This window comes from Lissotriton vulgaris, chromosome 8 (assembly GCF_964263255.1).
Source record: "Lissotriton vulgaris chromosome 8, aLisVul1.2, whole genome shotgun sequence".
Taxonomy (NCBI): Eukaryota; Metazoa; Chordata; class Amphibia; order Caudata; family Salamandridae; genus Lissotriton; species Lissotriton vulgaris.
Window position 1 is genome coordinate 1,228,072,476 of NC_141696.1, and position 13,668 is coordinate 1,228,086,143.

Sequence of the window (13,668 nt, forward strand, 5' to 3'; positions counted from 1 at the left end):
GGTGACCCACTTGCACATAGAAGTCACTGTCCACCCGAGATGGAGGTAGCACCCACTTTGTCACAAAATATAATAACCTTGTCACCATATTCTACTGTTCCCGAGTCTTTTCTTTTCTGAATGAATAATTTCATTATTGGCAGAAGGAATACTGCATCACAAACGCGATGGATATCCCGTCTGCTGTATTACAAATTCCACAGGATATAATAGAAATGTAATACGGCGAACGGGATATCCGTGACGCAGTATCCCCTCCGCCATTATCGTGAGCAGGCCCTTAGTCACAACAGATATTACACTTCGGCACTCCCACCATTCTAAGTAACTCCCTAACATTAGCTATTATTCATAAAAATCGAAACTTGCCCTTATGTTGTAGTATAACAAATCCTAAATTAATTAATCGTGTAGAACATCTAAAGGAAAATATGATTTAATAGTTGATTCTAGTGGAATCATGATAAATTAATGTATTTATGAGCAGTCAAAAGTAAAGAAAGAAAAAAAAGAGATTTGGTAGCATTCAGAGAGTGCACTACAGACATGATCACAGGAGGGCCCCTTCCTTCATTAGGGCCACAGAGTATTATGGACCATGCAGCCCTTGCATCCGCCTTTGCAGGCTTGGGCTTCCAAGACCAGCGGCCTGCAGCAGGCGGGCCCTCGTGTGCTGGAACAGGCCAGGATTAGATTTGCCAAAGAAAGAGTCACCTAACTGGTTTTCAGCTTCAATGAACAGCTATAATGAACGTGCAACACCATGACGTCAGGAGATTACTTCAGTGAAAAGAGAGCTGTATTGTTGAAATGAAAATTCACCTCAATTAACAAGTATTTAACTGCTAAAATGAAGGCTGGAAAAGACGAAAAACGAAAGGACTGCATCTTGCACACTGGCACGTGGCCTGACCGAAGGCACAAGACTGATGATGTTTGTACTGCCTTGTCTGAGTGCTGCCATCAGTTATTTTGATGTTTCTGAAGTCAAAAGGAACCAGCAAGCGTACGTTAAAATGATTTGTGGTCGCTAGAGGAACACAAAATGCAATAAATATTCCCTTTACCTGGATCTCATCGCCATGTTCTCCAATGACTTCCACCAACCTTGAGACAAGGTCAGACAGGGCATGCGCCGAGAGCGGCTGCTTCAGCGCCCTCAGTATCTGGAACGAGCGACCTGCATAGTGCCTCGAAGAGCTGGCCAGGGCTGTCTGCAGCGCAACCTCACTCAGGTGCTGCTCGAGATGGAAACCTGTAGGAGTAATGAAACAGTAAAGCAAGCTTACTATCAAATATCAGATTCATGGGCGAGATGAGGAATCCAGAGCAGGCTAGCATATGAATATTAATCCTAGTACTTAAAACAATTCACCAAGCAAATACAACGAAACATAATACAACTCATTCAAACATGATGTTTTTTCTTAGGCTGGAACTGAAACAAAATCACTAAAATTTTAATCTATGAAATATGTATCCCAAATCTTGTCCCAACCGGAATCTAATATGCAAGATCCGGTGACATTTAAATCTTGGAATACATTCAATGCACGGCAAGTGTGTAGAATGTCCCACAGAACATAGCACCTTGAGAAAGGCGCTCAAAAAGCATATGAAACAAGGAAACTTATACAAGGAAAACAATTCTAAAAGAATAAAAGGCATATATTGTAGGCCTCGTTAAAGTGACTAAAGGCATCATTTACAGTTGGCTGTGCAGTTGGTGCAGCATAAGGCTTCTTTATGCCACCCTGGCATGAATACCGCCCCCACGTCCCACCCCAACTTTAGAGATACAGACTATGCTGGCCAGCATGTTATAGGAACCCGCTTAGCATTTTTTTTTAATATTTGTGGGTTGTTTTTGAAAACCAAACCATCATTGACCGTGACACACTGGAAGTTTTTTCCAGTGCTTTAGGGTCTTTTTGTTTTCTATTCCTGGCAACTAGGTTATCCCTGGTTCTTGCAAACAGGATAACCTGGCCCTAGCTGAGGTGGCCTTCCAACGATGTGATTGGTAGCTGAGGTGGTTTTCCAAAGATGTGATTGGTAGCTGAGGTGGCCTGCCAAATATGTGATTGGTAGCGGAGGTGGCCTTCCAAAGATGTGATTGGTAGCTGAGGTGGCCTTCCAAAGATGTGATTGGTAGCGGAGGTGGCCTTCCAAAGGTGTGATTGGTAGCTGAGGTGGCCTTCCAATGATGTGATTGGTAGCTGAGGTGGCCTTTCAATGTGCTGACTGGCAGTTCTGTGGTGATGGGCTGCTGATCAAAGGAGTCTGACAGCAGAGCCAGTTGTTGCACCTCTGTCTAAAGGATATCGATCACCCGACTTTAAATGCAGCCAGGATCTGTAACCAATGTAGTAAAGATTTTCTTGAAGATGAAGCTCACTTTCTTACCATAGTATCAAACATGAAGCATCGAGGAGGTAGTACGTCAGAGGTTAGGCAAAGAGTATCACAGACATTCAGAAACAAATCGATGAATATAGTTTTGGGTCCTGCTCGGTGAAAATATGAGATGGTAGACATGGGTACTGAATACCTTAGTTATGTGTGTCAATATAGGGAACCTAAAAATTCAAGAAAATACAAGAAGGCTAGACACTAGCAAGCCCAGAACGTCTTTAGAGAGCAGCCCAACTTCACACAACAGTCCGTACTGTAGAAATGACATCTTAAAAGTGTAAAAACAGAAAATACTCAAAACAATCATTGTGTGTTTAGTCAAGCCAATAAACAGTACTGTTTCGGATTGCACTGTACTGCGAAGTTGGCAAATTATCAAAGATCCACTCCAGAACACATTAAGTCTGACAGTCAACAATGGATGGACACCCCAGCAGTCTTATATTCTAGGATCCCAGCAGTAGGCTTTGGCTCTGGAGAACTAATACTAAGTCTAGTAAAGTTCTAGGTACACTTGGCCACGAACGTAAAATATTAGCACAGAAGTGCAGCCCCAAGTTTAATCTCCCAATTTAAAACTCTTTCATCAAAACCGTCTATGCCCACTAAATACTTTTACAAGTTTGTGCCCATTCTGTTTGTAATACAGTTGACAGTCTAGTAGCTGGGGTGGGCGGAGTTAGGTGGGCTGAGGGGAAGAGGAGGAGTCAGGACAGGAGGAGGGCAGTTAGAGTAGGGACAGGGTAGGAGTAAGAAGTGTGTAATAAAGCTCCAGTTAAGCTAACCACAAGTGTCTGTAATTATTGTAGCAGGATGCTACAGCTGGCGACGAGGGTGGGATCGGGCACATCGTGCACCCCACACCAATCTCGTGACACTGTGTGATCCTGTCCCAGGTGGCGCTGATGAGGAGTTTGCCATCGCGACCACCGAGATAGAAAGGAGCATTGCGGCGAGGAGTGAGCCGCCAGAAACATTACCTGCCTGCCTGAAGCTCCGTGGCCGAGAAAGGCTGCGTGGAGCCTGCTGCTCGGCAAGTGAATCGCTGGAAGAATCAGCAAGCGCAATCGCGCGCCAAAACGGACTTCAAAAACTCACCCCTGAAGCGCGAGTCCAAGGGAAGGGAACGCGACGTCGGGAGCCCACCCCGATCTTTCCCCGTGGTGTCCGTCGCTGGAGTGGAGACGGTGGAGGTCTTATCATGCAGCAGTGAGCCCGGCGGGAAAAGCGCGACCGAGCGCTAGGACCGGGTGCTCACCCCGGATGCGTGAGGAGTGGCGGGGCAGCTGAAGAAACGGAGGTCGGGAGCCCACCCCGATCCTACCTGCCACGCTGATGTCCAGATGTGTGTCTGGAAGTGCTGTCTGCCTGGAAATCGGCTGCCGGTGAGTGCCGAGTGAAGAGACATGAGTCTGGAGGCTTGAATGAGAATGAGATCTCGTGGGAAACGAGATTCCCATAGCGGCGGCCATCTTTGAGTCAGGCAACTAGGAAGGACATCCCTGTACAACTGTGAAGCGGCCATTTTGAGGTCAGGCGAGCTGAGTTTAGCAACAAGCATTGGCGAACATAATAGAAACAAGCATTGGCGAAGACCAGACAAGCATTGGCGAAGATCAGACAAGCATTGGCGAAGACCAAACAAGCATTGGCGAAGGCCAGACAAGCACTGGCGAAGAACAAACAAGCATTGGCGAAGGCCAAACAAGCATTGGCGAAGACCAAACAAGCATTGGCGAAGGCCAGACAAGCATTGGCGAAGGCCAAACAAGCAGTGGCGAAGACCAAACAAGCATTGGTGAAGACCAAACAAACACTAGCAAAAGCAAGCAAGCATTGGTACATGCAAATAAACAAACATTGGTATATGCAAATAAACGAGCGTTGGCGAAGACCAAACAAACATTGGCAAAGACAAGCCTTGGTATGTGCAAATAAACAAGCACTGGTAAATGCCAAGCAATAGGCATTGGTAAGGCAAATAAATAAGCGTGGATAACGGCACGTGAACAAGTCTCGGCAACAAAAACAGAATAGGCACATGCAAACACGAGAGTGAATCAACTAACAAGCACAAGCAACCACAAGAGTGACTTACCAAACATGCATTGACAAAAACAAATGTCAGCACGGGTGGAAACGCGAACATTGAGAAATGCAAGCGAATGCGCAGCAAGACGACACTGAGCACAAACCGAAGAGCGCCGAAGGGAGAAGAGCTGCCTGGCAGAACTGCAGAAGACCCAGAGGAGGGCAGTCCTACAGAGGACCCCGGAGAGAGTAGAACCATCCAAGTTCATTCATCGGCGCATACAGTGATGGTTACAAAGACTATCAATTTCTAAGCAAACGACAGACCAAAGACCTTGAACAGAATCTCCCTCTCTCATGGCGGGAGGAGACGTAACACAGCGGGTCACTCCACACGTTGAAGTACCGCCCTCAGCGGTGCAGACTGATGATTGGATCTCAAACGACACTGGTGGCTCGAAGCATTGGAAGATTTCTTAAAAGCCAATGGTGAGCAAAGAGAGAGAAAATGTCTGATCCTACTCCTCCGTCTGGTGGGTCCTGAGGGCCGATGCCCAATCAGGACATTTTCCAAAGAGGATACAGAAATCTATAAAAGACTCCAAAGGGAGCTCTGTGCCCATCTCAACGCACAGACAGATGTGGATCATAGTCGCATGGTTTTCAATACAGCACGGCAGGAACCAGGCGAACCGTTGCCAAATTTCATCACTCGGTTGCAAAGTCTGGTACGAGGCTGCCACTTCAACACTTTTACAAATGAAGATGCGATTCGACTTCGGATAGTTGAAGGTTGCACAAACCCTGACACAAAGCGCAAGATCCTGCAAGGGCATTGGTCGTTAAAGGAAATCATCAAGAAGGCCAAAATTGGAATGCAAATCAAAGCAAGAGACGGAATGAGGGACGTGCACCTGAGAGCAAACCATCAAGATACCTGGGAAGATAGAACTCAGAAAACAAACAGAACTGAAAGGAGAGAGAGGGAAGGCAGACCAGCAAAAAGACAATGGGAAAGATACAGTGACAAAGAAAGTGACAAGGATCACTCAGAGTCAGATTCCTCAGTGTCCGACTACTCAAAGTCAACCAAGTATTACTCGGAGTCCGATTCCTCAGTGTCCGACTACTCAAAGTCAACCAAGGATTACTCTGAGTCAGATGACTCAGAGCCAACCATCCAAAAGAACAAAGAAAGTGACAAGGATCACTCAGAGTCAGATTCCTCAGTGTCCGACTACTCAAAGTCAACCAAGGATTACTCGGAGTCCGATTCCTCAGTGTCCGACTACTCAAAGCCAACCAAGGATTACTCTGAGTCAGATGACTCAGAGTCAACCATCCAAAAGACAATCCCAAGGAGTTATTCACCCCCCAGAAGTTCCTCAAGGAGTCATTCAAAGTATGACACACAGTACTCTGATGAGGAAAGAGTGTCAAGTGGGACAGATCACACTCCTGGACAAGAGGGCATCCAGCACAACAAGTGGGAGAGAAAAACAAATCATTGAAGAAGGGATCGCACTGGTCAACACCGGACGTCGGCGCAGGAACATCAGTCGCCAAGCAGTGAAGACGAGTCCAAGGAAACATCTGGCAGGGGAACACATCACCCCCAAATCAGAGGTGTTAGAGCATCAAACAAGCGAGAAGGAGAAACAGGTCGCACAAGACGGACTGATACTCCACAGCAACAAACCAGAAAAGATCCATGCATCTATGGCTCCCGTGACAACGAAGAAACGGAGAGGAAATCGTCAACTTCAGATGAGAAGGTCAAAGAGGCAAAAGCTTGGGATCAAGCACAAGGAACAAGCACAGGATCATCAAACAACCTCCCAAATGAGACAGCATTGAAGATGTTCCAACAAAGGCACACGGAGAAGCATCTCAAAGACAATTCAAAGGGGAAAAGCAATTTGTCATGGACTACGGAATTCAAACATCCATTACCAAAGACAGTTTCAAAGAAACGTTTGAGAAGGAATGGGGAGAAGGATCTCTCTGACGCGGAGTGCACATCTATCCGATCCTGGAAGTCGACAAAAGACTTCTCTGACCCAGAAAGCACGTCTATGGCCAGGAACTCCTCTAGTTCAGAGTGCGCGTCTGTCCGATCCTGGAAGTCGACAAGAGACTTCTCTGACACAGAGAGCACGTCTGTTCGATCCCGTGAGTTGACCGAGTCATGGTCCCAACAACAGCCATGGCGTCAACCACCCGAACGCACCATGGAACCAAAGGACATCCTTCCCGTCAAGAGCAACATGTCACACACTAAGGTCTCTGAATACTCAGTCACGCTACAATACAACCTGTCATGTCAATCACAAGTACATCCGGACATAGATCAGACACCATCACCCCTGAAGGGGTCCGCGAGACTGACTCAAAGGACCTACAAAAGGAAAACAGAGACAGTGGACCTTAGTCACCGGACGGGAAGGGACCAGCCAGCCACTCCGCAAGGAAAGCCGGACATGTCAGTAGAGAGAGATCATCAGAAGAGAGAGAGACATGCCTATGCACAGATAACCCACGAGTTCGCCAGACAACCCGAGGCCGTGAATGAGTTATCGAACCAAACCAAGACAGTCTCGTCAGATAGTACCGTACTGTCTGGTATACATGACCCTGACTTGGAGGACAGTGTTGCCCTCAACTGGAAAAGACAAGAGGAAGTAAAAGCAGATGCAGGTGCCCAGAAGAGGACCAGAACATTATCCACTCATGAAAGGGAAGGAGCATCTGAACCAACCGTTACACCACAGGAAAGGAACCTGATGACTGTGGAGTGTGGGAGTAAACAGTTCACACGCAACGTGGTCAATAATGCCCTGATTAAGGCAACGGAAAGATTGACCAAAACCAAGCCCACCACTGATTCGACACTACTGAGGCTTGAAGAACAGGCCATCCGCCAACCCGTGTGGTGGATTGAAGAATTGCGAACACTGAAGACATTAAGCTCATTTTGTTAAGAAAGGGGGAGATGTAATACAGTTGACAGTCTAGTAGCTGGGGTGGGCAGAGTTAGGTGGGCTGAGGGGAAGAGGAGGAGTCAGGACAGGAGGAGGGCAGTTAGAGTAGGGAGAGGGTAGGAGTAAGAAGTGTGTAATAAAGCTCCAGTTAAGCTAACCACAAGTGTCTGTAATTATTGTAGCAGGATGCTACACTGTTCCGTTTTCAAAATTTGATTTTTGTCATTTGCCGTGATAAAAGTTTGTTATGCTTTTCCGAGTTTTACCTCAGATCTCGACTGTTTTTTTTGTTGCAATACTGTTGTTCTAATGGTGTGAAAAACACAAAAGGGATGTGGCTCTGTCTACAGCGTGGAGTGGATGGTCAAATAAATAAGTGGCATGCCATCAAAGCAGGGTACTCCTAGTAAGGTAGTCAGGAGTAATAAACAAAAATTCACTTAATCCACGTCATGATTCCTTCTACAGACTAGATCGGACTAAAATTACAAACAATAAAGTTTTTCATTGGATTAAAACCTATGATGAATACTAAGTAAAACAAATACCTCATGTTTTTTTTTTGCTTTTATAAATTCTATGTGACTTCCTGGTTAAACGTTTCTATAAATAAACCAATCATTTGCTTAAGCCTTACGACACCTTCAGTATGCGGTGTAGTTACTGTGGACTAATCTTCCGTGTAACCTCATCACCAGGCCAATAAGCGACCCAGAGAGTGGAGGTTCCAAGTTTGACCAAAGAGACGGGTAGATTTATCCACAAATGTGTATTTTCTGGCAGAGCTTAGATGGACCAAGTTTCTTACACTTTCAGTGTGACACTTAGTGATGGGGTGGATTTGTTCTTGTGGAGTTTTCATGCAACTTTATGCTGAGCTGAGTAAAAATAAGGCTGAGAACTGTTATTGTTTGGGTGTTGGGAGAGGACAGAAGTATGCATGGTTATTTTATTACAAAAAAGTCAGCAATAGATAGATGGTGATGGTTGTTGCGCCAATCACAGTTAAAGGTATTACGAGAAGGTGGCGTTAGTAGAACACAAAAACTCGATTGTTCTTATGTGTACGTGAACATGAAGCAATTCTAACATGGCCATTGGTACATATATGCACGTGTCATGGAAAATGCCTCTGCATCCATCATGACGTACTAGCAGTGATTTTGACAGTTTAATTTGCAACAGCAACAACCATTTTAGAACAGCACATTAAAAGTACAAAAAAATGCAGGAGCTCGAAAATGGTAGGGAGTAGCCTTGTAGCATTCTTTGCCACTGCCGGAACCTTGTAAAAAAAAAAAAAAAAGGAAGTCTGACTAGGAAGCACATGGAGAAAAAGGGTAGAAAATAGTGCACAATTATAGGGATACTCAAAAATGTAAAGAGGAATGGGGAAGCAAGGTGGAGACCAGGGACAAAGATGGAGGGTTAAAGCAGGGATGTCAGGAGAAACAAAAAAAAACGAATGCTATCACAGTGAGTGCTGAAAGGGAAAAATAATCCCCTCAAGTCAGCAGTGGAAAGATACAACTCATCCAAACAGACCACTTCAGCACAGGAATAGGTGGGAGTCATGGAATTAGAATCAAGAGACGAGAGAGAGACCGCAAAGCAATCCAACCATGAGCAAAGGGTTAACCCAGAGCCCAGCTAAAGCTCTTTGTAACCTAAACCTAAAAAAGGTCACATACATTAAAGCAATCCGAGATGGAACACTACACATCTGACTTTTGAACAAAATAGATTTTAATCAGATCCAGGCATCCCCCCGCCTTTTAATCAAGATGACACAATCCATGATAAGTCCTTTGTGTTTACTGCTCTTTTCACTTTTGCACAGGAAGGTAGTGTCTGTGACCAGTGCTAGATTGTCAACCTAGCAACCCAAAATCAGCCACTCATCACAGTCGGAACAGCAGCGGAACTGCAAACTGGTGTGTACTTCTAATTAATGTTTGTCAACAAGTGTATAACGTAACTTAACATGCGCATTTGTAAAGTGCATGTTCACCCAGAAGGGTATCTTGCAGCTGAACAACATATGTTTTATAATACTCAACTCAATAGCACTCATTTTATTGACCTCTGAAGGATGAACGGCTGAGTGAACCGGCCGGGATTTGAACCTTTGACCATGAGGTCAAACACAGGCCCCTACAGTGGACGCAACAGTCCACTAAGCCTCCTGACCCAGCATAACAACGAAAAACAGACAGTGAGAGACTCCAATATGTAAGATGCACACCACAGCCTCCTAGTAACAATTACAGGAGGAAGAGACATCAAACACCCCTTGCAAGGGACACACCTCTGACAGCTAGCACATAAAAGCCTTAACTTCCAAGCACCGGCATAATGATGTAATCATACGGAAATAAAACAATAACAGAATTCTTAGAACAGCTTTCTTTTAGGTCTCAAGTGTGACAGCAGTCAGTACACATGTCTAACCTGTTACTGGCCCTGAAACGCCGCCCTCTTCTGGAAATGTGAAGATGATGCACAATAAACCAGACCCAGGATGCGTCACCAACCAGTCAGGGCCCAGGGCGTGGGGGCTGGACCAAAACAGAGCAAGAAGCATCTGCCACTGGTTGCACGAGAGGCCCCGTTTACCACCTTTCAATCACAAGCCACCAGCTCATTAAACCCAGCACGAGACAATGGGGCAACAAGACCACAACATCACACCACAGTAGCTGCTGCGCGTTCCCTTTGTCTTCGGAAAAGAAAGCAATAGTTTCCAAACCACGAGGGCACTGTTTACCTGACAAGAGAGCACAAAGAAGAAGGTGAAGGGTCGAGGCCGGGTGAATAGGGCAGAAGAGAGACACACATACAGCAGGGACTGTCAGGACAATGCTGGCGTCTTTACCTTCAAGGCAGGCACGCACGCACGCACACAGCGCACTGCACGATAAGAGAGGCAGGTGTCCGCGCCCGCCAGGTGCACCTTCCAGGTGTCCTCGACAGAAACCAGAACGCGGATGGAAAATAAGAATTAAAAAAAAGTTTATTCATGTGACAGGAAGGCTGCATTATTCGCAGGGTCGCACTTGGGCTCGGAAGGTTTCACCTGCGTCAGTATGTTCTTGGGCTTCACATGATAATGGTTTTGTACCACAGTCACAGCTGCGTTCAGGAAGACAATGAAATAATGAGAATGAAGTCAGACTCGAGGCGCATTATAGAAAAGCAAGATGGACGAGTGTCTCTTGCTCGAGCAGAGCAACACCGGATCACTAGGCGGCATTGCAGACCAGGGCAAAGAGTTTTATATCAAAGGTGCACATGAAAGGCACTGAACACCCCAAGAAAACAAGCATTTACAATGCAATGGTTTTGCCTTTGTTCAAGTTAGAGCTATTGGCATTGCTCTTGACATTATTTTTATTTATGTTTTTTTTAACATAAATAAATGGCATTGTCATTTACAATGCCAATAGCTTAATCTCTCGCAAATGCCACACACAAACACCCACAGAGAGCCCCCCCACACACACACACACAGCGCCCCCCCACACAACCACACAGCGCCCTCCACACATACACCCACACAGAGCCCCCCCCACACAGAGCAGAAGTATGCTACATTTAATGCGAGTCAAGAAAGATAATGCAAGTCAAAAATTGCCAACATGATGAATTACTTGATAAGTCACATTGGTTTGTCTTAAACTTGGATTCTACGGTCAGGAATGTTAAGACTTCCTGTTATGGGAGCTTTCCTCAATCACAGATACATTGAATCAGAATCCTCTATCTTTTAACACTGACTCACATGTGCAGATGATTCCCAAGAGGTTCTTTTGGATCAAGGTCCAAGTGATAGGAGAAGAACGCAAAATGACATGAACACCATAACCACAATTTCTCGCAATGTTTCCATGCTTGTAAGATGCAAATACTTTTCTTCTTCTCCAGGTATATTGTGCTTTGGTAGGGAGAAGAAAATGTAATCCAACCACCATCACTTAAGAGTTCTCTTGTTTATCCCCCAGACTGACCTAGATTTACGTACATAGATCTCGTTCAACGAACGACAAATGTTATTCTGCCAAATAAACATGTATACTGAATCCATGCAAGGTGGAAATGCTGACATCACTTGTGTTAACGCGCAGCCCGCTTCCCTCCAAACGTGAATAATGGTGTACACAAAACAGATATCTTAGGTACAATCACGATAGTCTTTCCCTCCCTGGTAAACTCTAACTACAACATGGAGAAGAAAATGCGCATTAGCAGGGTTGTTATGAATATGCTAGTCGACTCTGGAAACAAAAACTATAAACGATTAGGCAACAATAAAAAAAAAATGTGCATCCATTGAAGACAAGATGGGGTGCCAGGGGTTGCCTCTAACGTGCACGGCAGTCAGTTTGTAGACGGCAGCACATCTGCTCCGATCATTCAAGTCACAACAGGTGAAGAGCGGTTAAAAACTGCAAACCTGTTCACACTCCTAACCACAATGAAAGCGAAGACAGGTTTGTTTTATTAGCTGTCTCGGAGCTTTTGATCACAATGCTGCTGTTATTTAGCGATTATATAGCGCACAAACAAAAAGAAACCTGTTCAGCATCGAAGGACTTTCGATAGCCTGGGCACTAGGGAATGAATATTGATAATCCTCACAAGCAATAGTTCCAGGGTTTCTAAGCACAGGGTCAATGGTTTTTAGCATCTATACAGCAAACAGCCTGCTATGCTTTCGTTGGTCCAGGTGCCGCAGAAGGGGCATCAAGCTGAATGAGGCATGGAGACTGTCACGCCCGCCTTCTCCTCCCCACCCCGCCACGAATGATCCATTTTATGGAGTAATCGATATCTAGCGCTTGCTCGCCCTAGGAGTAAATAATCTGCGTCTTCGGACAGTGCTGCTAATTTAGGGTTTCACGTCAGAACCGATCTCTAAAACAACAGCGGGGCATCCCGTGTTTAGGAATGTAATCCTGGCTGAGAAAACGAAACCCCACCTCAGATGATCCGTGGGACCCTAGAGGTCAACAGCTCTGTCAAAGAATGAATGCACTCCCATAAAGATTCCTGTGCAACCCGTGCCTCAAAACAACTGCACTACCGTTTGCAGAGGTACCTGTCTGCATCAGTGACTGCAACCCTGACATGGTGAGTCCTATCCTACCCAAGTGAGTGCAATGTGGTTTGAGGCAGCGAGTCTGGCTGAGTCACTACAGCCCTGTACGAGAGGCTGCAATCCTCCCCCGGTTACTGTAATAACGCCCCATGGTTCAAACAAGAAGCAGCTAGAGATGCTCACGAGTAACAGGAGCAAGGATCCCTCAAGCTGGCCAGAGAAAAGAGGCATACACACGCACTGCATGGTACACAAAATCTATAGATAGAACAAACCAGGCAGCAAGCACGCTCAAAAACTTTGAACAAATGTAACACTAGGAAAGCGATTTGGAGACTTTCAGGAAGATATGGTTCTGACTGCGGCCCTGCCTGGATGAGGATAGTCCTGTCGGAGTGACTTGAATCAGCCTCACTGACGGCAATCCTATTCCACAGTCATCGACCCTACAACCAGGCAGCAAGCACGCTCAAAAACTTTGAACAAATGTAACACTAGGAAAGCGATTTGGAGACTTTCAGGAAGATATGGTTCTGACTGCGGCCCTGCCTGGATGAGGATAGTCCTGTCGGAGTGACTTGAATCAGCCTCACTGACGGCAATCCTATTCCACAGTCATCGACCCTACTTGCGCGCAGCAATACTACCAGAGTGGTAGCAATTTTGTGAGAGTAGCAGTAGAGTTACCACAATCTTGTTACTGAGTGTGATCCTGATTCAGGGGGCGCAGTTCTGCCAAAGTGACAGTAATCTTGTATTAATCCTGAGTTAATAAGTGATATCCAGAGAAACTGCAGTCTGTCTTGTTAACGTGAAAACATACCTGCTTTAGTGCCCGAAGTTCTAGTTTAACTTTAGTACAGAAAACAAAGCGAACGCACTTTTTTGTCAGTGGCAGCAAACCCCCTTAGTTACTATAATTCTGCTTGAATGCAATCGTGTCAATGTCAGCGAACCTGCCTTAGTGTGTACAATCCTTCTTCAATGACTGCAACCACGTCCTGATTAGTGCATTCCTATGTTCGGAACCGCTATCTTGCTCCAGTGACAACAAACCTGCATTAAACACATTACATACCCTCTCTTGGTTTTACTTCCTTACCTCTCCTTCAGAAAAAGCCTTGATAAAGGACTACATTAACT

General features: G+C 45.6%; 1 protein-coding gene across 6 annotated transcripts in view; it reads right to left on the reverse strand.

The window, feature by feature from the left end:
- FRY (FRY microtubule binding protein) overlaps positions 1-13,668 on the reverse strand; it is a 674,187-nt gene that overhangs the window by 125,033 nt on the left and 535,486 nt on the right. For all 6 annotated transcript variants that reach the window (XM_086935130.1, XM_086935129.1, XM_086935133.1 and 3 more), the window contains exon 42: positions 1,068-1,255. In XM_086935130.1, the coding sequence (XP_086791256.1) occupies positions 1,068-1,255 (188 nt within the window). The remainder of the gene's footprint in view (positions 1-1,067; positions 1,256-13,668) is intronic.